Here is a 24926-nt window from a genome sequence, read left to right on the forward strand (position 1 = left end):
GGGTGGTGGGGCGACCGGGGTGGCGGCGAGTGGTGGGGGCGGCGGCGCGCGTGTGAAGAGCAGGGAGAGAAACAGAGAGAGAGAGGGGCGGGGTGGGGCGCGGCCGTTAGATATGTTAAATCTTTGCCGTACACTTTTTTGCTCTTTGTCGTCTGCTAGCAGACGGCAAAGAAGGGGGCCGTTAAGTTTTTTTTAAGCAGCTCGTCAGTGGGGCCCCCTCCCTCTTTGCCGTCTGCTAGCCGACGGCAAAGAATCTTTGCCGTCAGCTAGCGGACGGCAAAGAACTGGCTGATGGCAAAGAAAGTCTTTGCCATCAGCCAGTTCTTTGCCGTCTGCTTTTGGGTAGCTGATGGCAAAGAGCTTCTTTGCCGTCTGCTAGCTGACGGCAAAGAGCTGGCAGATGGCAAAGTAGCTGATTCCAGTAGTGCCTGCCCGAGATTCGATCACCGGTATCATCATACCTAGTTCAATCTCGTTACCGTCAAGTCTCTTTACTCGTTCCGTAATGCAACATCCCGCAACTAACTCATTAGTCACATTGCTTGCAAGGCTTATAGTGATGTGCATTATCGAGAGGGCCCAGAGATACCTCTCTGACGATCGGAGTGACAAATCCTAATCTCGATCTATGCCAACTCAACAAACACCATCGGAGACACCTGTAGAGCATCTTTATAATCACCCAGTTACGTTGTGACGTTTGATAGCACACTAAGTGTTCCTCCGGTATTCGGGAGTTGCATAATCTCATAGTTATAGGAACATGTATAAGTTATGAAGAAAGCAATAGCAATAAACTAAACGATCATAGTGCTAAGCTAACGGATGGGTCTTGTCCATCACATCATTCTCTAATGATGTGATCCCGTTCATCAAATGACAACACATGTCTATGGCTAGGAAACTTAACCATCTTTGATTAATGAGCTAGTCTAGTAGAGGCACACTAGGGACACTCTGTTTGTCTATGTATTCACACATGTACTAAGTTTACGGTTAATACAATTCTAGCATGAATAATAAACATTTATCATGATATAAGAAAATATAAATAACAACTTTATTATTGCCTCTAGGGCATATTTCCTTCACGTACTATATATCAATCTTTACCTCCGGACCATTCCGGAGCTCCTCGTTATGTATGTGATCTCATCCGGGACTACGAACAACATTCGGTCACCAAATCACATAACTCATATAACACTATATCATCAACGGACGTTAAGCGTGTGGACCCTGCGGGTTCGACAACTATGTAGACATGACCGAGACACCTCTCCGGTCAATAACCAATAGCGGAATCTATATGCCCGTATTGGTTTCTACATATTCTACGAAGATCTTTATCGGTTGAACCGTTATGACAGGATACGTAATTCCCTTTGTCTGTCGGTATGTTACTTGCTCGAGAATCGATGTCGGCATCTCTATACCTAGTTCAATCTCTGTCGATATGTTACATATTCTACGAAGTCTCTTTACTCGTTCCGTAATATATCATTTCGTAACTATCTCCTTAGTCATTTTGCTTGCAACCTTCTTGTGATGTGTATCACCGAGAGGGCCCAGAGATACCACTCTCATACATGGAGTGACAAATCCCAATCTCGATTCACACCAACTGAACAGACACCTTTGGAGATACCTATAGAGCATCTTTATGATCACCCAGTTACGTTGTGACGTTTGATAGCACACAAGGTATTCCTTCGATATCTGGGAGTTGCATGATCTCATGGTTAAAGGAAGATGTATTTGATATTAAGAAAGAAGTAGCAATAAACTGAATGATCATATGCTATGATAACGGTTGGGCCTTGTCCATCATATCATTATCCGATGATGTGATCCCGTTATCAAATGACAAATCATGTCTATGGTTAGGAAACCTTAACCATCTTTGATCAACGAGCTAGTCTAGTAGAGGCTCACTAGGGACACGGTATTTGTTTATGTATCCACACATGTATTTAAGTTTCCGGTCAATACAATTCTATCATGAATAATAAACCTTTATCATGATTAAGGAAATATAATAATAACCATTTATTATTGCCTCTAGGGCATATTTTCATCAGGTTTCAGATCGACGGTGTGGCAGGTGTTGACTCCTCCATGCGACGCAAGTAGATGGGCGCAAGATCTAGCTCGTCGGCTTGCCAGCGGTGAGGTGGATAGCTCCGGCATGTTTTGGCAGCGGCGGGGTCTGTGGTGGCTTCTACTTGGTCATGGCGTGATGGCTTCGTGGGAGGTGTGCGGGCTAACGGAGGTGATATGCGTGGGGTTGTGGTGTTGGGCGGTGCTCCAGGCAAAAGCTTGCCAGGCTCTTGCCGGCCTATGTCGTTGGCATGCATGGACGTCGTCTCACCTCCTTGGAGGCGCCGCCGAGGAGTTCTTTCCCTGCACACCCTCGGATCCAGTTCTTCAGGTGAAAGCATATGACCCGATCGGGTCGGGCGACGGCGTCGGCATCGTCGCGTCCCTCTTTGGGGCGTCGCCTTGAAGAGTATCGGTTCCCGTTCGCGATCTTCATGTGCTCGATGCTCACGACACTGCGATCGGCAGGTGCCCGACCGGCAGTGTGGCGGTGCGGTGTCCAGTTTGGCAACGATGATGATGACTAGCGGTGTAGGGTCGCGGCAGTGCTTCGGTTGTCGGTTCTTACCCGGCGTGCTTGACAGGTCTCTTATGGGTCTCGCCATGCCGTCGCAGAGTCGGAGCTGCCTGGGAGGTGCCTAGGCAGTGACGATGACAAGTGGCTGGTGGTCTTCGTGGAGGTGTTAGTTGGCACCAACTCTACCCATTTCTCCTGTGTTTTGGTGGTCTTCTTAGTCGGAGTTGTCTGGCGCCTTCGCCGGTGGCCGACTGTTTGGCATGGGTCGGCATGGGTTCCAGCGTTTGCAGCGACGAGGACTTCGTCGGTGGAAGTTGATGGTGAAGTCGGAGTCACTGGCTCATGGAGGAGTGATAACGATGACACTTGGTGACGACCTTGACTTTGTGTTTCTTCTGTGCAGAGTTATTGTATCTTCGCGTGGGTGGCCAGGTCGGCCGGTGTTGCCCTGTGTGGGCTGTTGTGACAGTTTTAGCCGGGTTTTCCGTTAATTAACCGGCAACCTCTTCTTTTTTAATGAATCGGGACCCCTACGGGCCGGCTTAAAAAAGATAGATCGACTTCCTTTTTGCACTTGTTAGAGTCCTTTTGAGAACGGGCCGACGGTGGTACCAGAGGTGGTTTGTGAACAGTCCTTTTTGCACTTGTCGCATAGATATTAGTGTGATCATCCCATCTTTTCAACTTTGTAATTACTCCATCCGTAAAGAAATATAAGAGTATTTAGATCACTACTTCAATAATTTAAAATGTTCTTATATTTCTTTGCAGAGGAAGTGCTATTTTTTTGGCTTCGCTCCCGTGCCGCTCCTTGGTGGCACCGAGGCGTCAAACCCTAGCCGCCAGAGGAGGGCGTGTTTCGTGCCTGCCCAGCTGCCGCTGCCGCTGGCGTTGGCCGCGGTGGCAGCGGGCCCCTGCCTCAAAGGGGGAGGGGCACCCGTGCATCGTCCTGGCGGCGGTGGTGGGACTCGGGGCGGCGGCCTCGGACACGGTCATGAAGGCGCTCTCGCCAGCGCGACTGTGAGCGGCGGCGCTGCACTTCGGCTGTGCAGGGAGCGACGGGGATGCCGGCTGATGGGTGTTCTGCTGGCTTGTGGTGGCTTCAGGTGCATCTTGGCGTTGAGCTTTGACGAGATCTGGCAGCCTTGAATCCGGCATGGACGAGCTGACGAAGGGCACAGCAGCAGGCTTTCTGTCTGTGCGTGATGGTGGGAGCACCCTGAACTAGGCACCTTGCGGCTGCTAGTCTAATGGCCTCCTTCCGGTGGGCTCGGGCCCCGGAGTGGGGTTGCGGTGAGCACATGCATCGGCGTTCGGCCGTGTGACATGCGTCGGCTGTGATGAGGTGCTATGGCGGATTATCTCGAGGCTTTGTGCTGGATCGAGTGTTGCTTGACTTCTAGATCCAGGGGATTCGCATGGTACGGCCTTGCAGGTGGTTGTGCAATCCTGATCTGGCGGTGATTGGGCTCCGCGAGTGCGCCTCCGCGAAGGTGATCTGTCTTTTGTGCTCTAGCTCTGGAAATGTCGGCTCGGGTCTGTGCAAGCCTGAGGGATGACCAAAGTAGAGCTCTCTCCGGCGAGCTGGTAGTCGGTGGCGGTGTGCTCCGTCATCGGTGTTGGTTCTTATTGACCAACCCGCCTGCGGGGCGGTCTTGCTGCGGATTGCAGTGGCCATCGAAAGGTTTTGATGAGGGTTTCTCTCTCCAAGATCCGGTGGTTGACTTCGCCGGTGAGATGCAATCTATGGATGGTGGCTTGATGCAGAGGAATGGTTGTGCAGCGGCAGCTGTGCAAGTAGCTGCTGGGATCGCGGAAAAGTGGTGGGGACAACATACGTGTTACTTTGATGGTGTTGCTATTTGAGCAACCGGTCTCGAGCTCCGGGGTGAAAGCCTAGGTCTGCCCAAGTTGGCTATACCTGGCAATGGTGATGTTTCTACGTCGTTACCTTGTTGAAGGCATTGCTCGGATATGCCCGGACTGTTCTTCAAGGTGAAAACCTAGATTCTAACCGTGGATGGTGGATCCGGTGACGACGGCGCTTAAGCACCACTCCCTTCCTGAAGGTGTTGCTATTGAAGAACATCGTTGTCTGTGTGATGTCAAAAACAGTTGATGCGGATATGGTCATTGTTGTAGCTTGCCAATTGCAGATCAGATCGCTTTGGGTTTTTCTTTTTTCCTTGCCTGCGCATAGCTTTGGTCTTAAATGACTTTGCTATTGCCGGCATGTTTTTGTGTGCGTGTGTTGGTGCTGGCTGTGTGCATCCTTACTATGCAGAGGCCAGGTGTGTGCTCATTGTGTTTGTATCTCCTTGATGCTTCATTTTGAGACAATAAAATTCACCCTTTGTCGAAAAAGAGGAAGTGCTATTTTGGACCTCTTTTTTCCCCACATTTGTACTCCTAAAGGGGTTGTTAGACTGGTATCCTGGTTTAATTTCGTCTATTTTTTCCTTTTTTGCCTCACCTCCCAGGCTCCCACCATCCTCTCCATGCTTGTTTTGTTATCCATCAGTTTATTTTTCTCTCCACTTTTTTCTTGTAAATCAACACTTTATTTTCGAAAATAAATAACAGATTTTCGTGAAACAAATACTGTTTTTTAAGGAAATGAACATGTAAATCATGACAAAAAATCTCATTACTTAATTTGTCATGAAGTGTTATCATCATCAGTATTATCCCCCCCCCCCCCCACTCCAAATTGTTCTCCGTAAGGAAAGCCACCACCACTCCCATGGTGAGATATCGATCTCGCCGTCCTGTGCACACACCAACCACCGACACTGCCATGTTGCCTACTCCACCAGCCGACGACCATGGCAGAGCCAGACTCCCGTGACCCTCGCTGCCCTCGGCCCATATGCAGACGGCACACCAGCACTAGATCCAGAACCGACGGCCATGGTAGAGCCAGACGCCCGTGACCCTCACCGCCCTCGGCCTATACGCAGACGGCACACCGGCACTAGATCCCTCTTGATCTGGTCAAGGACAGCCCGCATGCAACCACCCGAGAAAAATGACCGTCCTGACCGCAACCACCTGAGAAAAATTACCTCGCAGCCGCCGCAACACGCCTGAGCTCCAGAGCATTGCGGCGGGGCCGCCAAACGAAGATCTCGCCGCCCCGCACACCCGCCGTCGGTCGTTGGACCCCGTGGCAGCCCAGCACTTCCACCTCTATGGCCATGCCGCATGCCCGCCATCACGCATTGCAGATGCACACAGCATCACCATGTTCAACAGCAAGGCAAATGCAAACCAGATCATGCAATGATAACACAAAAGCTTGTGCTGTCGCATCACCACCAGCAATACGTGGTGCAGCGTGCAGAATCAGAAAAGGTTCACCACAACCTATTTACCATACATAATTCTTATTTATAACAACCATTTAACCTTTTTGGTGCTTGACACAGGACTAGTCACTCAAACAAACACGGTTCTCTGTCAGGGACTGGGTAAACCGAAGATGAAACGCACAACATATATACTTGCACACCATCACTTACTCACCGTTGCGACAATGAACCGCACCCATGGGACAGTCATATGTTTTGCTATTCACCACTCAACCAGAACATGAGGTAGCTATAGAACCCTAAGGTTGGTAAGGAAGGCCGCACAAAATTCCAGGAAGAGGAGCTGAGGTCCAGTAACTCTATGCATATCTAGCAGGTACTTGTCATCCCTGGTCTTGTAAAGCTGGAGAAAAAATAAAGGGTTTAGAACCAAATAGACAACTTGTATATACAGTACCATGCCAGCAAATTGTAATTTCTAACACCTGAAGCATAGAACCCACCAACACTGTGCAGCTTTAAATATGGGAAGTTATTTCTACCAATATGCATGAGTCAGTCGACAATAGTTGTTCGCAATAGCAGATACATATGGTCACTTTTCTCACTTCGTAACAATTATGAATCAAATATATTGGCTCCAGAAAACTGTTATTTTATCTAGTGATGCCACTGTGAAGGCGACATTGAGTAGAAAATCCCTTTTTTGTTATTGTGAAAAAATACGTTAGTAGTAGAAGGTGTAGCACACCTGGATTTCAAACTTGATCACAGCAGGTAGCCTCCTGTTAACACCGCCATTATCCATGATGGTAGAGTCATCAACAAATCTGTGGTTGGCATCCAACAACATATCACTGATCTGAGGAAACCCAGGGCACCACCTGCATTTCATGTTGTAGTCCCCATTCTTCTTCCAACGGACATTTAATTCCTTAAGTGCTTTTAGAACCGCAATCATTATCGCATGAGGTTGAGCTCGAGACTGCTGGATAAGTGATGGGATTAGATCAACAGCTGAATGTGCAAAACAAAGCAAAGTAAAGTGGACAGTTTGCAAGACCTGGAGCCCAAGAGCCCATTTTCTTTCAACGCGGTAATATGGCCGCAAGCCACTGCCTTGAGAATCATTACTTCCTGGAAGATAATACCTGGTACTTGGGCTTGCTGATTCCGATAGAGTAAATTGATTAAAACTCCTATCCTAGAGAACCATCCATTCATAAAGTTAATAGTGCTTAAACCTTTAGTGCATTAAATAGGTCACAGATGATGTAAATGTGGACTAACCAATGCTTGTTGATAGTCAGCCCCCAAATAGCCACTAGCAGCCCAGAACCGATTGTCCAAGAGCAAGTAATATGCAACAGTTTCCTGGAAACATATAGTATAAAGTTAGTTATGAAAACTGAATGGAATGAATCACAGATTTTTGTTTGAATATACCTCATTTTTGAGCCTATTGCACAGCGATTCACACACATCATCTTTATCATATCCCAGATTGACAACATCTTGAAGTGTATCTACATCAATCTTCTGAAAATGAACATCTAGCAAATCAGCATATCATTGCCATAAAAACGGCATTTGAATGCTCGATAGTAAACGAATTTTTTGATAAATAAAAGAGCAGCATTGCAAGGAGACTTGACATGCGACCTTTCTGAAACCAAGGGCACAACTATGGCCATTGATTTTCTTTGCAAATATTACATTGATATTCTGCCCATAAAAGAGAATATTTCATGACAAAAGTATTGATCTTAGTTTTCCTATCATCCATCCAAGATCCTGTATATATTAGTGAATAAAGACTGAAAAGTTTAACTGTGCAGATATGATAGTTGCTTGAATGTGAAATAGATGGGGTACCATTTTGGCTTGTTGTGCCGTGTTTGGTGGAGGCACTGCCAGGTGGCGTGGAAGGCGACTCTGAAACCATGGGTGGTCTCGAATTTCACGGATTGTGATTCTCTTCATGGGATCAACAATAAGCATTCTTGCAATCAAATCCATTGCAAGATCTGATAAATGATTTGGAAGGATATAGAAACCTCCCTGGAACACCAAACATGGGGGGAGTCAAAACTCCAGGAAAAAATGAATTCTAAAATCCAACTAATATACATGAATTTGTTGTTTCCAGAAAAAAAAGGTAAACACTTGTCAGATCGAACTTAATCTACAAATGTTTTGTCACACCTTTATCTTTTTGAACAGTTTGGGAATGCTGTCATCATCAAATGGAACAGCACCACAAAGTGGAGTATAAAGTATCACCCCACAGCTCCAGACGTCAACCTCAGGTCCAGCGTACAATTCACCTGAGATAACCTGCGCAGAAACAATCGTTAAAGCTATTAACCCAGATGATGCGTGAGAAGAATCATGAGGATAAGGAATCAAATAATACAAATAAGTGAATACCTCTGGTGCAGCATAGTTTGGAGTCCCGCAGCTAGTCTTCAGAAAATGGCCATCATGCATCACATTGCTTAACCCAAAGTCAGCAAGTTTCACATTATATTTGGAATCAAGCAACAGGTTTTCTGGCTTTAGATCACGATGAACAACCATGTTTTTGTGGCAGTATTCAACACCAGATATAATCTGTTCAACAAAAATTTAATTGAAAAAACTATTGAGACAAAACCTCAATATGCATTCGGTGAATCAGAAACAACCCTTCAAATTACATATTCGCCTTCAGAAGGGATATACCATCTCTTTATGTTTTAAAGCACAATTTCATTTAAGCACTGAGATTAAGACAATCAACGCATGAAGAATAAGACGGCATTTAAACAAAAATTGATTTAATTTGTGATACTAAGTTAACCAAGGCATGAGAAGATGAAGATGCCAAATGATACAAAAAACAACCAAAGAATCAACCAAAACCAATGAACTTAAATATAATTTACTTAGACGCTATAAATTTTTTAATTCAAAATTCGTTTGAAAATTTCATGTGAAAAAAATCTGAGTATTCTGTCATTTTCCGGAAATCGTGTTTTTCCGGCCCCTCCCGAAAAAAATTGTTATCGGTAAAACTTATGCAAACCAAGAAAGTTGATCGTGATTTGCACAGCAAGCACGTGAGGAAGGTGGACAACTAGCAAGCATGTCCATACATTTCACGAATTGAAATAAGAAGCTCAACATATTTTAATTCCCAAAACGTGTGTTCCGACATGCCAAGAGCAGAAAAGGCACCTGCTGGAAGATTCGACGAGCCTCATCTTCCTGTAACCGCCTTTTCTCAACAATGTAGTCCAATAGCTCGCCATTCGGGCAATATTCCATCACAACAAATATATCCATTGGTGTTTCAATGACCTCATAAATCCGGATGATATGAGGGTGAATGAAGTCAATGAACAGCCTCAATATCTTTATTTCTCTATTTGCTGGAAACAAGATATGAGAAAACAATAGAAGTAAAGTGTTAGACATTGCAGCTGCAAATTCTAGTAACTCGCAGCAACAACACACGAGGTGAACTTTCTTCTTAACTAAAGCCGAATGTATCATATGCTAATGTACATTATCTCGACTAAATGATCAAGTGGGAATCAGGAACATACCCACAAGTCTGACAAGCACTCTGAAAGCAGATAACTCGAAATCCTGAACAAGCAAGTCTAATGTACAAGGAGAAGGAGGCATACCTTTCTCTTCCATTACCATAGTTTTCATTTTACGACGGTTCAGAATCTTTATAGCAACTTTGTGTCCTGTAAGTTTATGCTCTGCAATCATCACTTTTCCAAATGTGCCTGCACCTAATGTTTTGCCCAGATTGTAGCTCTTCAATGCTTCAGAATGTCCACCTCCTCTAGTGTTCCCATCCATTTTCACTATGCCAAAACAAGAGAAACAATATATGTGATTCAGTAAACAGTTTTATAGTTCAGACACAAGTTGATCGAACTGGTGAAACACGAGTTACGCTGAATATACTGATCATGAATAACATGAAATATTTACAGCATGTCACTTCTTAGAGACCGGCCATGAGTGTTAAATGAGTGGGCTGACCATAAATGACCACTATGGGACATGACTGGCGAGGGCAATTGTGGTTCAATTAAAGGTTAATGAAATGGGTGAAGATTCCTTCTCAAATAGGGAGAGCCACAGCATATTCGATCGCTGAAGTATGGTTCAGTGACATGATCGGCAACCAACAAGTACTATCTTGTATGGATCGAGTAGGATCATAATATACTACCATAAAAATGCTTGGACACGCAGCACTAATGACTATAGGCCTTTCCTGATATGCAATGTATCAATTCTGGCAAGGATGGTTGGGATAACAACCACCGATAATGCTCGCTCGTACTTTGGATGCCCGGCCCTGGTGCGAAGACACATAACACATACTAGAATCCTAGCTAGTGGGTTAACACACAAATATTCTTGAAAAGGTTCGAAAATTAATACCATAACTAGGCATATATATATGTGTGTGGTAAACATGGAAGAGACATACAAGAAATGCAGTCATGCAACAATGAATGAGCTAACACATGAATCTGGTACTAGTACTACTCAATAACTGTTCACACAAGAACTACACGTACGACGGTATCAGCATCAGAATTAGAATCCCATCGCTCTGTAGGATCTTTTGCCGAAAAAAGGTTCCCCGCTTTGTATTATAAAACAACCAACACCGCTGGAGCGAGTAGCACAACAAGTCCAAAAGAAAAGAAAATAACAAAAAAGAAGAAATAAATGCCAACAACGGCAAATCGACAAAGCACGGATGACCCGCCACCGCTGCGCGCTCTGGGACATAGTTGCCAAGAATCCGGGGCGAGGAACGGGGTCGAGGGTCGCGGCTTGACACCCCTGCAGGACGTTGTTCAACAAGGGGTATACATCTTCGGAACGCTAATCGGGGACGCGGGTCGCGATCCAAAGGGCTTCGGGTCGATGACCTCGGTACGATACAAGGGTCATGGCACACATCCCGATGAAGTTGGGGGGAAGGAATCCCCTTTACAATCTGCAATGATGTATTACCTTATATTGCGGATGGAAAAACCCCGCTCGGGCTCGAGAGTAAATGGGCCACAAGTCAGCCCTTATGGCGTGATTTTTCTCATCTGCCATTATTACTTTCCCATGAAGAGTTTCTCAGCCAATTATCCCCAAATCCAAGTTCGTCCTCTATCGATTCATCTTCAAAGCACCAGTCTGGCAAGGATCAAGCTCCAAGCCTCCCACCGTTAGCCTGAACCCTCTCATGTTTGCCCTTCCCACCATTCTTCTGCCTCGAACTTCCCTAATCGGCGTCGGAATCCAAGCGTCTCGCAGCTCACGTAAGGTCATACCAATGTTGGTAGCGGGAGTGCGGGACGGGAGATGCCGCATACCGCGGCGTACAGCTCGAATTCCGAGACTCTGGCAGGCTAGCTGCCGGCGAAGTTCAGTATTTTGTAGTGCGATTTCCTGGTAACCATCAATTCCCCATGAATTCATACGTGTTTCTAGCAATCTTGCATTCTGGCTTCTTGGAATCATGCACCTCAGTCTGGGTCAGCATCCATCGATCGGGGTCGTGATCCGGCAATCAATCCAGCTCGACCCACCCTCGAGCGGGGTCGATCGACCCCGGGACGTGGATCGCACCACCGACCGTGAACCAGGCTACTATGCTCTGGAATCAGCCCACCACGGACCAAGGCTCCGATCTATCGCATACCAAGCAACACCTCTAAAAAGGGATGCGACGCCGACGATGCTACTGCCCGGACGTGTCCTAGGGTTTGCCCCGGCATGGGAAAGAGAGTGGGGGATGGATACCTCCGACAACCTCTAGGAAGGGATGGCGGCACCCGTGTCACCACATCGAAGCCAGAAGAGTCGGCAAGGGAGGGATTTCTGCCGCACTCCTAACCCCACTGACCAACCGGGCTGGAGCCAACCAGCCACCTCGCCGCCCACTAGCATGCGCCACCGTGGTCTTGACACCACCCACGCAGCCTTACTAAGATCATCACCACGAGGCCAAGAGGATAGAGAGAGAGACGCACCAAGCGACGGGAGCAGCAGCACCGGAGCCGCGCGGGAGGGAACTATCTCCACCGCCGTCGTGTGGGAGGCCCATGCCTCCGGCACCATCATGGTCGCCGTTCGTATGGAGCAGTGGGGCATACCAGGCCACCCTTGGCCCGGCAAGGCCTAAATCAGGCCCGCAAAGCCTCGCCGGCCATGCTGCAGCGGGGCGGCACCAGCGCCGCTAGCATCGACCCACCCATCGCCGCTCCTCCGCCTCCCGAAAGCCACGCCGACGACCCTCCCAGCAGCTGGCCCGCCCAGACCCAGATGGGGCCCGAAGGGCCTAGATCTGGGCCGAGCAGGCGCTGCCAGATCGCGCCGCCGCGTCACCCCGCTGCCAACGGCCGCGCCGCCGCCTAGTAGATCGCCCCGCTACCACACCGGAGATCCCCGCCGCCGCGCCGGACCACCACCGCCTAGGAGCACCCTGCGGCGCCGCACCGCCCCGCGTGAGCGAGATCCGACAGGGGAATGGCTAGCGGCCGCCGCTGCCAGCGCCCGGCCAGGCCCGGCGCCGGACGCCAACGACGGCGGCTAGGAGGGAGGGAAGGGGGAGGGCTCAGGGAGGGTGCGGACTGAGATTCAGGATAGTCTTGTGGGATCTTTTCGATCATATATAGGGTAAATTTGGGGGAAGTGAGATGGATCGACCAGCCGATCAATCAATAATAAACCAACTAATTAACCAATCAATCAGCAATCAAGACTTTCAAGTCCGAGCATGATGAGGTGAATGCTAGTCCGGGCGATTACCTTAATTACCTGGAGTCCTGGCCAAATCCCGTGGATAGAGGGAGGCGACAAGAGCGCCGGCCCAGTGGAGTGGAGACGGCCACGAATCGAGAGAGGTTTTTGGGGTCAATCGGCTGGTTGTTCTTCCCCGGTGGTGGGGTGGAGGCTTTATTAGGCAAGAGAGCTGCTTAGGCGGGGGCGGCGTAATCGGGGAAAAGGAAAGGTGAGCGTCAGCATCACCATCGCGCTTGCGTACTACACGTGTCGGCTCCCTCTGGCACCGCTAGCTGACCTCTTGCTGTGCTCGATCACCTCGCACTTGCGTCCCGGCCGTTTGGCTCTCACTCTGGCTGTCTTCCTCTGTCTCTTCTGTCGTTTCCCGGCCCCGCCCGTTTTTCTCTCCTTCCGTTTGCAATGCGTCGCGTGTGTCGATCGATTCCTCTCCGTCCGTCATCGGTTGATTTGGACGGTATAGGAACATGATGGACGACAGAGACGCTTTTCGGTCGCCGATGACGCGGCGCCGATGCAAAATTAAACCCATTAACAGTCGCGCGCCTCCTCGTGTATACCACGTCGATGGCGTGGGTTGGGCAGGAAAGATACTGTGTTGATTTTTACTGTACACAACGAGAGAAACAAAATCGAGCCGCCACGGTCCCTTCTTTTCCCTTTTCCTCTTGTCTAGGGTTACCACCGCCGCCGTCGGCGCCACCTCGTGAACTACCGCAGACAGGCGCTCCTGCCACTGCCCCTGCTGCCTCGTCTCCACCGGCCATCGCCGGCTTCGCCACCTGTCGCCGTCGAGGCCAGTCAAGTTGGTGGTCGCCGTGGCGAACGGGGTAGAAGCCGCCACCGCCGCTGCAGCCGCCGCCACGACAACCACCGCCTCCGACGCCTGTTCTCGTGTGTGCGCTCGACCTCGGCTTCCTCTTCCACCTCCCCGCACGAGCCTCTCGTCCTCTGTTCGTCGTTCGGCCTCACTCCACCCGCCGCTGCACTGCTTCTGTAGACCACCATGAAGGTGAGATTGCCCCTCCCTTACCCGATATTCTTCTCTTTTTCGGATCTATTGCTGCTGTGCTTAGTGGTCGTGGATGTTCTGTCGTTGCAGGTGGTTGTTGGTTGAGTGTGAGAGCTGTAGTTCTTCATCGATAGCTGATCTTGTTCATCAATGAATTATGTGTCTGTCATCGTCTCCAAGGTATGGTTTGTGCTCTACTGATGCGTATCCATGGATGTTTCTGTGTCGATTTTTGGTTCGTACCCGTGTCACTTCATTCACGCTCATGAACTGTTTGATCTTATGACCCCTCACTGTGATACGTTAAATTTGTTTTTCTTTTTTCAGAAATCGCACTAATCGGATCGTCGTCAGATTTGCCTTGCTGTTTCATCTGCTCAAAGGGTCATCTTTCTGTTGAGGTTCGATTTTCAGCGCTTTTCCTTGCCCCTTCAGTTTATTGTGCTTTTTCTTGTATTAGATTTGAAGCAAGTTCGTCCTTCTTCTTCTTCTTCTTAGAGATTCTGAGGAGAATTGTTATGTGTACCTCGACAGCGAGATTGTTCAGTTCGTTCTTCTTTTTGTAACTAGAGATTCTGAGAAAGAATGTTATGTGCCGCTGAATAAAGATGAATTTGAAATCAATTGAGCTGTGTTGTACGCTTTAATAGGAAATGAACTTAACTGAACTTGTTGCTGACGTTTAAAATTTAGTTATCTACAGAGAAACAACAAATACCAGTGTACTGTAGATTTTCTTGTATAAGGTTCCAAGCAAGATAGTTCGGTTGGTTCATATTTTTCTTGTTAGAGATTTTGAGCAAGATTGTTATGTGTGACTGTGTGAAGGTGGATTTCAAATCAATTCTGCTGTAATGTGCACATTAAAACAAGAACTGAGCTTGTGTGTGTGTGTGTGTGTGTTGATATGTTGACATGTCTTTGCTATTATGAAATCAAAGTAATATCCAAAAGCTTAACCTAGGTTCCATTGACTGAATTGATTATAGGCATTTTACTTCGATCAAAGTCCATACATCAACGGTGGATATATACACTCATCGATTTCTTTTGTAGGTTGTGGAAAACTTCAACGCTTCGTGTTGTAGGCCATGCCGTGTCATTGCATCTGTTTATGCTGAAATGTCAAAGAATTATCCTCAAGACCTCAACTGATGTTCCTGACGATTGATGTTGATGACCTAATGGTAATTCCATCTTACATTTGTTTGGATTATTCACTACAGGATAAATGACCCTAAGAAGTCGAGTTGGACATGTAATATTAACCGATGCTTTGTTAGAGCATCTCCAACAGCCGCGCAACGCGCAACGCGCTAAAAATCAGAATACAGCGCCGGGTGAGCCAGGTTTTGCGCGCGGCGGTGCGGTGGCTCCAGCGGCCGCCGCAAAATAAAGCGCGCCCGAGCCGCTCCAGCAGGCGCGCTATATTTCATCTTTTTTTCCCCTATGTGAACTGCGATTCGATACATATTTGGTTCAGATAGTACAAATATGGAGATAGTTTGGCACATAGCCCGCTTCTACGATACAAAGTAGTGCGTAGATAGTTCATAGTCTTCTCCTATGATTGAGATAGTTCATAGTTCGTCACATAGCCTGCTTCTACGATACAAAATAAAACGAAAAACTACTACTACTCGTCATTCTCCGACTCGGACTCTGCCTCGGTGATGTCCTCCTCTGACATCTGAGCGTAGGCGTCAAGGAATCGCTCGTCGCTGGAGTCCCAGGACGATGCATCTTTTAGCTTGATATTGAATTTAGCGACCGCCTTCCGAGTTTGCTTGTCCTCGCGATAGGCGGCTCGCTCCTTCCTTCTCTCCTCCCTCTCCGCCGTCCTCTCGGTGAAGAACTGTTCCTCGTTGATGATGTCTTGCGGGAAGTGTTGGCTCCACAGTGCCATGGCTTCCTCGTCCATCTCGGCCAGGCTGAGACGGCGCTCCCGCCTCCAGTTCTTGTGACGATCCTCATCGGTGCTAAGCCGCGGGAAAGGCGCCAACTCCAGTGCCCGCTCCCGCGTCACCACATCGATGAAGTTCATGTCCCAACGGGATCGTCGGAAGCGCCACGCCGCAGCGTCGTACACGCAGGCGCCATCCTGGGCGGTGTCGAAGGTTCCGAGGCCGAGGCGCACGCCACCGCTTGACCGAATCTCGGCGGAGTAGGTGTCGGACGGATGCACGCGGACGCCGTGGTAGCCCGAAGCTCCTCGGCGTCGAGGCGACATGGTGGCGCGGTGGTGTCGTGTCGGCGGCGAGGAGAGGAAGCGGTAGAGGGAGCGAGAGAGAGCGGCAGAGGGCGCTGCAATTTATAGGCGCGCCGGACGCGGTGCGCCAAATCTAGCGTGTGCGCTGCTGCCTTTTCCCCACGCGCGCAATCGTTTCCCGCCACCGCTGGAGCGCGTGAAAACGTCCCGCGCGCGCTAAAAAGCCGGTTTACCCCGCGCGCGCGTCTTTTGGTACGACTATTGGAGATGCTCTTAAGTCACAAACCTTTCAGCCAAACCTCAAAGTATGCCGTGTAGCTTCGTATCTTGTTATTTCCTGTTTTGAAGAAATATATGCAAACAGATATATATGTATGCAGTATTGTTTCAAAGAAATATACGAAAACAAGTAAATATTTGTTAATGCCAATTTTGTGGTGTGTGGTGGAGTGTTTTTGTCACCCTAATAGCTCGACCATGTGATGAAGAGCAGGTTGTTCTGATGCAGGTGACCCACCTTAGTTAGCTTTAGATGTGATCACTAATGCTTATTGACTATAGTTGTAGCTTCAGAAGTAGCATGCTAGCAGTCTATCATATATTGGCTAAGTCGCATTTGTGTTGGGTACATCAAGATGAAGACCACGAGACCCGATGAAAGACATCATGCTGATTCTGATGTGGAAATGGATTATGCCAAGCCTCTAGAGGACTTTGAAGGGTGTTCTCTTTATTTGGTTCCTTAGTCGTTTAGGTGATTATTTATATCAATACCATGTGTTCTGAACTTCTGATGCATGCCATTTTCTGTTGTAGGAGAAGCAGTACTCAGAATGCGAGAGTTAAGAGAGAATCTGCTGAAACTGAGGTAACAACAGATCAGGTAATTTACTTCTATTTTAAAGTACATGAAGATTTTAAAGTACATGAAGAATTGATCTGATTTTGCTGTCGTTTGTCTCTGTGTAGATTTTTGCTCAATTTGGGTTGTGTCTATGTGTTTCTCCATCCCCGTACCGCCCCCACCTCACCTGCCGAAGCAGGGGTGGCGCACCTCGTCCTTGCCTTCCTCAGCGCGGAGAGAGATGGCGACGGTGGCGGCTGGATCTGGCTAAGTGGCCAGCAAGGAGGACGACTTTACCCCGCAGCCGATGCCAACCAGCCACTTCCCTCGGGTGTCACCATGGTATTCCTCACGCGGTTGCCAACCGGCGGTGAGCAAGAGAACATTGACATTCAAATCGCTCCCATCGTGAGCCTTGAGGAGGTTGCCATCACCACTGACGAAGAGGTCGAGGACCTCCTTGATATGTAAGTCGTCATTACTTCTGTTGATCTGACCCAATCAGATCCTCCTCGTCAGTATCTTTATGTTTTCATGCATGGGCCATAATAAAACAAAGAACATATTGGCATACCACACTGTCTTATGACTGTATAGCAGAAAAATGCGTTGACAGAATTTTAAAAGCTTGGTTTGATAACCAAACAGGCAAATAGTTCATCTTTTGATCATCTCATGAAACAGAGAGTATTTTAATAAGCCATAAGGTACTAATTGCTTTCCTATGCAGAGAAGTATGAATATGGGGCTTCAAAATTTCAGTAGTACTGTCATTATCTCGGATTACATGATGTTGGTTGTTGTTATTCTACATACCCTTTTATGGTGCCTGAGGGACACACCTATGGTGGCTCTTTGGATTGTGAATGTCAAAGCCAACAATATCAATAGGCTTGTACAGATTATTCCGAAAAAGACGGTGATTGCTATGGGTTGTACATTCAAAATGAAATGTATCTGTTGAAGGGGGTGAGGTATGTCCCATGTTTACTCATACACATAACCTGTCTTGAACTTCAGGGTGGCAATACATTATTTGATGTTATCTCTGCTTATTAATATTCTGAATATTGTATTGGTTCTGGTTATTTCTATTATTAGAAAGTACATGTAGCAGTGCCTTTTGGCTATAGCAAGCAGTAAATGAAGTAGCATACCTCTCCTGCCTGTATATGATAATATCAAGTTCAAACTGTAATTGCTGCATTCAGTACTTTGTTTGTTAAATCCTTTTCAGGTTAGTGAACTGAGATCATACAGGTCGGAGGAAAGTAACATATGACAGGAACACAATTTTAGAGTTAATATAATAATCTGAATTAGAAGAAAGATGCTACATCAATCAAACCATAAAAAGCATGCCGCTCAACCCTACAGGTTTGCTGGCGGTGGCCGCTGAACATTGTTTTGGTTTTAGAAATGGAACATTTGTGTACCACTAATTTGATCATGTCCTTTAGCCAATGTTAAATGTTGTGAATTTCTGGTTCTAGACCATCCAAGTTGTCTTTCAAAATAGTATTATATGTCTTATCTCTCCAGTACTTGCAAGCATTTTGACGTTCAGGGCTTTTGGTTCCCTTTTAGATATGTGAAAGGCAACCCATGCAACAAATTTCACTGGGAAAAATTACAGTCTCCTGACAAAGTTACAGATGCTTTGTTTAACTTGATGATCCATAAACAAGATATAAATCTGCAGCTCACTAGAATTCAACTTTTTTTTGCCTGCTGCTTATCGTCCATGGCATTTTTATGGTTGCATTAGCATGTTCAGAACTGGTTTGACCATCTCATGTATGGTCGTATGCCGTATGTGTATGATTGGTGTGCCTAGAAATCACATGCATGATAGTATAACACAGATCCATCTGAACTAAGACTGGGTGTACCCAGGGCTGGGGCGACTGGGTTAGGGTATAAAACTATAAATAAATATGTTTCTTTTCTTTCCTTGTGCTGATTTTTCCTTATCATCTCGCTATGTTTGTCCAGCTAGGGAATCACGAGGTTTTTCATGTCCAACGGAACACAAGCCTTTTTTAAATACATGTTACTTCAGGCACTGCGTTTCAGATCGGCACCGCTTTACTCATGTGTTGGGTTGCCAGTTTTGAGCCACTTAATTTATGGATTGCATTTGTTGTCACTGTTGTTTAATACCAAATATATTATCCGGCTGGCTAGATTTTTATTAGTGTTTGTATCACAGGCTGCAAAGAATCTTGTAGTTGCGACGGCGGCGGCTTCAGTTTGTGCTTTGAGGGGCACCTACTGCAAATACAACCTTTTGGATCAGGTATGTATCATATGGCTACTTGTCTCCCAGCACACATGAACTATAGCCTTAATCCTGTGTAGTAACCTGTTATGTCCCATTTTGGCGCTGTCGTCGTCCTCGCACCATCGCGCGTGGCGTAGGAGACACAGACGAGGTCGAGCAGTCTGTGCCTTCGTGCTCTTCTCTCGGCGTGTGGAGCCGAGGATACGGACGAGGAGACCAAGTAATCTGTGGCATCTTCATCGTCGTCCTCTTGGTGCGCGACGCTGGAGAGACGGACAAGGAGGCCAAGAGCTGGAAGTGCGGCTATATATGTAGTGCTTTGATGGGGAACTATCTTAGTGTGCCAGTATACACTGTAGTGGTTTGTATTGATAATTCCATGCTAAATTTCTACTCAGTACCAAATGAATAAATTGTCACTGCACTAAGCTGAGTTCACGCAATTGTGTTATGCCAATTGAAAAATGCTAATAGGAATGGATGCATACATGCTTATTACATATAAGAAGATGAAAGGGGCGTACTCTACCTGGCACCGCCCAGCTTCCTTTCAAGCAGCGCACCAAGGGTGCGCCCCAACCACTAGTATGCATGCCATGTGGCCGGCGTTGGCGGTGGGTGGGATTAACTAGAACGTCGGTGTTAAATGCGCGAAGAGGACGTTGGCTATACTGGGTGTGTACGCACGTTGGACTGTTTTCTCATAATTTGTTTTGTCTGTTCGTAGTAACACAACTAGCAGCCAGAGACGCGGTGCCATGCCGCGCCTGTGTATAAGCCCGTTGTTGATTATTTTTTGTCTCGATGTTGAGATGATAGGGTAGATAAATGTTGCAACAACATATTTGGTAAGTGCCATTGAGTAGATCAATGGATCTGGTGGCATACATGGTCGATGGACATCTTTTATCTGTATTAATGTTTTGGGTAATGATCCTTAAATATTTTCTACTTATGACAATAAACTTTTTTATGTCTAGCTTGAACACATTCTTGGCTACAAACGAAACAAAACGACATACCCCTACATGCCAGGTCCATGACATCGAAATTCAGTTAAACTGAGCATCAAAATATTCTTATCAATACACCAAAGTGGAGTAAGTGGTCGTGCATAATTGCCATATCTCCTTCATTCAAAACAGGATTATTTACATGATAGCAATATGTGTCATGTAGAACAGCCTATACATAAACTCATTGAAGCTTTGCCCACTAAAAGAAGCCAAAGAAGGAAACGACCATGGCGAGATCACTGGATACTCTTCTCTGACCATTTCATCAGCACATCTAGTAGTTTTCCCCTAGCATGAAGAACATGAATAATATCACAATGATTCAGGTGCTATTCATGAAGATTGTTTGAATATATGTATGGGGTCACTCAGAAATAATTCAGGTGCTGTGATATCTTTATCCGAGAAAGTAGGAAATATGAATTAGTGTTATGTACCTCATTTGTCTTCGAGCTGGTTGTTGTGTTAGTACTGAACATAATCGACTGATAGGGGGATCACTAAGGTGTTGGCGTAGAAGAAAAAGATTCTTGTGCTGGTCAGTCGCAGCGAGGCTAGCAATGCCCAGTTTTGCACATGCTCTGTTGCTTGAACTTGGAAATAACAGAAACTGGCATCAAGCGATCTGCTGTTTGGAGTGACCATGACGACAAATTTCTTGCCAGGGAGTCCAATATCTCCAGCGGCACATACGGACATACCCAATTCGTAAAACCATCATAGTCTACGTTCTGTCCGGTGGCAGTGTCACCCTGTTTTTTTAGGAAGGTAAACTCCGCAAACACTGGATTTGCTTCTTCATTGGCGTCTATGTCAGGTGGCAGGTTCACCCTGTTTTTTGAGAATTTTTTTTGACATAGTACGGACGGAAGTGCTCATAGATACGCGCATACACTTACCCCTATGAACACACACGCACACACTATCCGTATGAGCACATTCGATAAATTGAGCCGACATATCATCTTCAGATTTACGAAGTCACCGTAGGCGCCTCGTCATCGACGGGAACGTCTCCTCCCACTGAAAGTGCATCGCCGGAAATCTTGAAATAAATCCAGAAATAATGCGAGCACCAGGATTTGAACCCTAATGGGCTGAGGAATCCATAAATAATTTGGTTTTGTTTGTTCGGAGTAACACAATGACAACTCAAAAAAATCACTACCTCAGCACCAGTCATGATCCTGGTAGCTGCTTATTAATTTTTGGGTGTCACGTCTAAAAAAAAGGGAAACGTTTCCCTACGACCGACCGGCCAAAACTTCAATGTGTCGTGTCACGCCACATTATACCTACCAATGCCAGGGCGCCACATGTTCTTGCGGGCCCACGCACATGCCTTCTTTCTCTCCTTCCGTTTTCATTCTGTCGCCAGGGACGTATTCAAGGTGAATGGGAAACGTTTCCCTGTGACCGACCGGCCAGAACATCAGCGCGTCGTGTCACGCCACCTTATACCTACCAACGCCAGGGTGCCACATGTCCTTCCGGGCCCACTCACATACCTTCTTTCTCTCCTTCCGTTTCCATTTCGTCGCCAGGGACGGATTGAAGGGGAATGGGAAACGTTTCCCTACGACCGATCGGCCGAAACTTCAGTGTCTCGCGTCACGCCACGTTATACCTACTAATGCCAGGACGCCACATGTCCTTGCGGGCCCATGCACATCCCTCCTTTCTGTCCTTCCGTTTCCATTCCGTCGTCAGGGACGGATTCACGGGGAATGGGAAACGTTTGCCTATGACCGACCGGCCAAAACATCAGCGTGTCGTGTCCAGGGCGCCAAATGTCCTTGCAGGCCCACGCACATCCCTTCTTTCTCTCCTTCCGTTTCCATTCCATCGCCAGGGACGGATTCAAGGGGGGTCGAGACCCCCTCCCCCCCCCCCCCCCCCCCCCCCCACCGAACGATCGTGTCGCCCCTTAATAGGGGTTAGTTTTTTGCTAAGTTTTCCTAGTTAATCACAGACCGTCTGTTGGTTTGCCCCCTGACCCTGTGTTTTTTGTAACGTGAAGCCATCCAGGTACATTCTTTTACAGGCCAAAAGCCCAGAATAGCAAGTCGCATTGCAGCCCATCACAGAAGATAAAGTGGCCATTTAATAGCGATCTAATCTCAAAAAAACTTAATGGCGATCTACTCTCTCTCTCTCTCTCTCTCTCTCTCTCTCAAAAAGAGCGATCTAGCGCAGAAATTCAATTTGGCTCCCGGGTGCACATGGTCCCGGGCTCAAAAATATTTTTTCAAATGCCAATAGAAATTAAGATTTTTTTATGTGATCTTAGTCACATTGAAATGCTACCTGCAAATTCTGAGGCAAAAAGTTTAAATATTTTGGCTTGTGAAAAAATAACAAATTGAAACCAAATGTCAACTAATAGTTTTTCACCAACGGAACACTGCTGCTCCGTTTCGCATGAAATTTGTCAAGCATGCTTGCCCCACTAACACGAACATCTACAAAAAAGTTCAGATTTTTTTTACAAAAATTACATTTTGGTGAATTTATTGTTCCCGGGTGCCAAAATGCCCCTCCCGATCTAGCGTAGAGATAAAGGAGCCATGTACACACAGGCTACTATAATCACTACATTTCCAAACCGCCTGTTGCGATCTAGCACGATGCCTGCAGCGACTGTTATCGATTTCTTCATCATTCCGTCGTATCGCCAAAGCGGAGAAGGAAGGGGGGCGGCCGGGGTGAGCATCGATCCATAGGCGCTTTATTGGTAAGCGGGCAGCACGGATGAGGGGCAACGAAACAAGGAAAAAGGTACTCTAGTTTAATGTGAGCATTAGATTACTCCTTGTTTGTCCTTTTCAAACTCTCATCTTTCTCCCTTGCTTACTTCCATAGAATTGCAGGTCTTTTTGTGTTCTAGCTAGCTTTGGGATTGGGTTGAATCAGTGATTCGATCCCATCAGTTACATGGAAAGTAATGAGATTAAGTAATGTGTTATCTACAACTTTGCATTGTTGGTGATTATTAGTTTGTAAGATTATCTTATGTTTCTAGAGTTGTGAATTTGTTTTACATTTATCAACTTTCTATCGAGTTTTGATCAAGTGAATGGAATTAACAAAGAAAAACGGGCATGATTGCAGATGCCATCTCCATTAGACCGACCCTCAAAAATTTCTACAGCATAGCAGTTGCCCATGAAACTTAGTGTGAAACCTTGCCCTCTCCCCTATGCCAAATCCTGGCTTCCGTCCCTGTCTGCCGTGTTTCCTCCTCTAGTCGTTGATTAATTTGGGCAGTATAGGATTGACGGCAGGGACCCTTTTCGGTCGCCGGCGCCGCGGCGCTGATGCAAATTATGCATGCCGTGCAGCCGGCGTTGGCGGTGGGTGGGATTAACTGGAAAATTGTTTTTATGTGCGCGAAGAGGACGTTGGCATATTGGGTGCACACGCATGTTGGTCTGTTTTCTCCGAATTTGTTTTGTTTGTTCATAGTAACAAATACCTTCCGCGTGATACCTCCAGAGTTAGTGTTTCCTTCGGGGTTTTTTTTTCGAGGATCTTTTCTCCCATTTTCACATGTGCGACACAGGCTGTGTTTTGTCGCCATGTTGGAGGCGTTGCCTTATTGTTGATGTGTTGACTTTTTGTGGTTGGTATCCACAACTTAGATGAAATACTAAGGACTAGTTCAGGCATTCGGGCCGGGCTTTAAGCAAAATAGTGAAGCCCGAGCCTGACCCGGATGTTGTGACTTCTTGCTCGGGCCAGGCTGCCTATGCATAGGTGTACGGGAATGGATACTCCAGAGTGTGAGAAGTTACACTTCATGGAGTGAGAAAGATGTGCTACGTGGAGAGTATAGGCAAAATGAACAAAAATAACCCAAAGGCGAAAGAAAATCATAGAATAAACTGTCGGCAAAACTATTTCACCTAGCTAATCCTTTTGAGTAGTGCACAACGCGTGTGCGCTATACGCAGGGCCGGCCCTGTGGGGGGCAGGGGGCGGCCGCCCCGGGCCCACTGAATCCAGGGGCCCCTCCCCAGATATGTTACGTAGGTTAGCTATGGCCCAAAAATTTCCGGTGATCAGCGAAAATTTGTATGGGCTGGCCACCTCGGCCTCACCTAGCACGAGCAGGTCACAGGCAGCGCTCGTACGCACGCAGTAGGTCGCAATCAATGAGGCACGGGTGAGGGAGTCCCGGATTAAGGGGTCCTCGGGCGTCCGGCCTGTTATCCATGGGCCGGACTGATGGGCTGAAGACATGAAGACCAAAGACCGTACTCGTGTCCGGATTAGACTCTCCTTGGCGTGAAGGCAAGCTTGGCGACCAACTATGAAGATTCCTTCTTATGTAACCGACTCCATGTAAACCCTAGATCCCCCGGTGTCTATATAAACCGGAGGGGTTAGTCCGGAAGGGACATATACATACTCATTACCATATTCACATAGGCTAGGCTCCTAGGGTTTAGCCATTACGATCTCGTGGTAGATCAACTCTTGTAACACTCATATTCATCAAGATCAATCAAGCAGGAAGTAGGGTATTACCTCCATAGAGAGGGCCCGAACCTGGATAAACATTCTGTCCCCCGTCTCCTGTTACCATCGATCCTAGACGCACAGTTTGGGACCCCCTACCCGAGATCCGCCGGTTTTGACACCGACATTGGTGCTTTCATTGAGAGTTCCTCTGTGACGTCGACAACAGGGTCGATGGCTCGCCTTTTTATCAAGGACGGTATCACTTCCGGAGGAGCCCTGGCCTCAGGCCAAACCCTCCGGCTTGGCGGTTTCACCATGGCCGCCCGTTCGTCCATTAAGCCGACGATGAC

At 47.2% G+C, this 24926-nt stretch overlaps 1 protein-coding gene and 1 long non-coding RNA gene across 10 annotated transcripts; one reads left to right on the forward strand and one right to left on the reverse strand.

Moving 5' to 3' along the window:
* Positions 1 to 5986: 5986 nt before the first annotated feature.
* Positions 5987 to 12926, reverse strand: LOC109735326 (carbon catabolite-derepressing protein kinase-like). 8 transcript variants are annotated; one of them, XM_045233907.2, is made up of 11 exons: positions 11979 to 12554; positions 9603 to 9791; positions 9148 to 9341; positions 8359 to 8541; positions 8134 to 8265; positions 7804 to 7989; positions 7375 to 7464; positions 7219 to 7302; positions 6992 to 7132; positions 6680 to 6916; positions 5987 to 6331 (listed from the first exon to the last, which is right to left on the reverse strand). In XM_045233907.2, exons 1-11 carry the CDS (start codon positions 12097 to 12099, stop codon positions 6218 to 6220), a joined length of 1671 nt encoding a protein of 556 aa, XP_045089842.1. In that variant the 5' UTR covers positions 12100 to 12554; the 3' UTR covers positions 5987 to 6217. The 8 variants fall into 8 exon arrangements, with proteins under 8 accessions (XP_045089842.1, XP_045089841.1, XP_045089843.1 ...); XM_045233906.1 differs by having other exon boundaries at positions 7375 to 7467; positions 11979 to 12552; XM_045233908.1 differs by having other exon boundaries at positions 6680 to 6913; positions 11979 to 12551.
* Positions 12927 to 13389: 463 nt separating this feature from the next.
* On the forward strand, positions 13390 to 19567 carry LOC120962052 (uncharacterized). 2 transcript variants are annotated; one of them, XR_005752806.2, is made up of 9 exons: positions 13390 to 13759; positions 13850 to 13939; positions 14087 to 14160; positions 14816 to 14946; positions 16604 to 16851; positions 16938 to 17279; positions 17543 to 17786; positions 19025 to 19111; positions 19234 to 19567. It is a non-coding gene; the product is annotated as an uncharacterized lncRNA (long non-coding RNA). The 2 variants fall into 2 exon arrangements; XR_005752808.2 differs by having other exon boundaries at positions 13391 to 13759; positions 16785 to 16851.
* The last annotated feature ends 5359 nt before the right edge of the window (positions 19568 to 24926 follow it).

Source organism: Aegilops tauschii, chromosome 3 (assembly GCF_002575655.3).
Source record: "Aegilops tauschii subsp. strangulata cultivar AL8/78 chromosome 3, Aet v6.0, whole genome shotgun sequence".
NCBI classification, from domain to species: Eukaryota; Viridiplantae; Streptophyta; class Magnoliopsida; order Poales; family Poaceae; genus Aegilops; species Aegilops tauschii.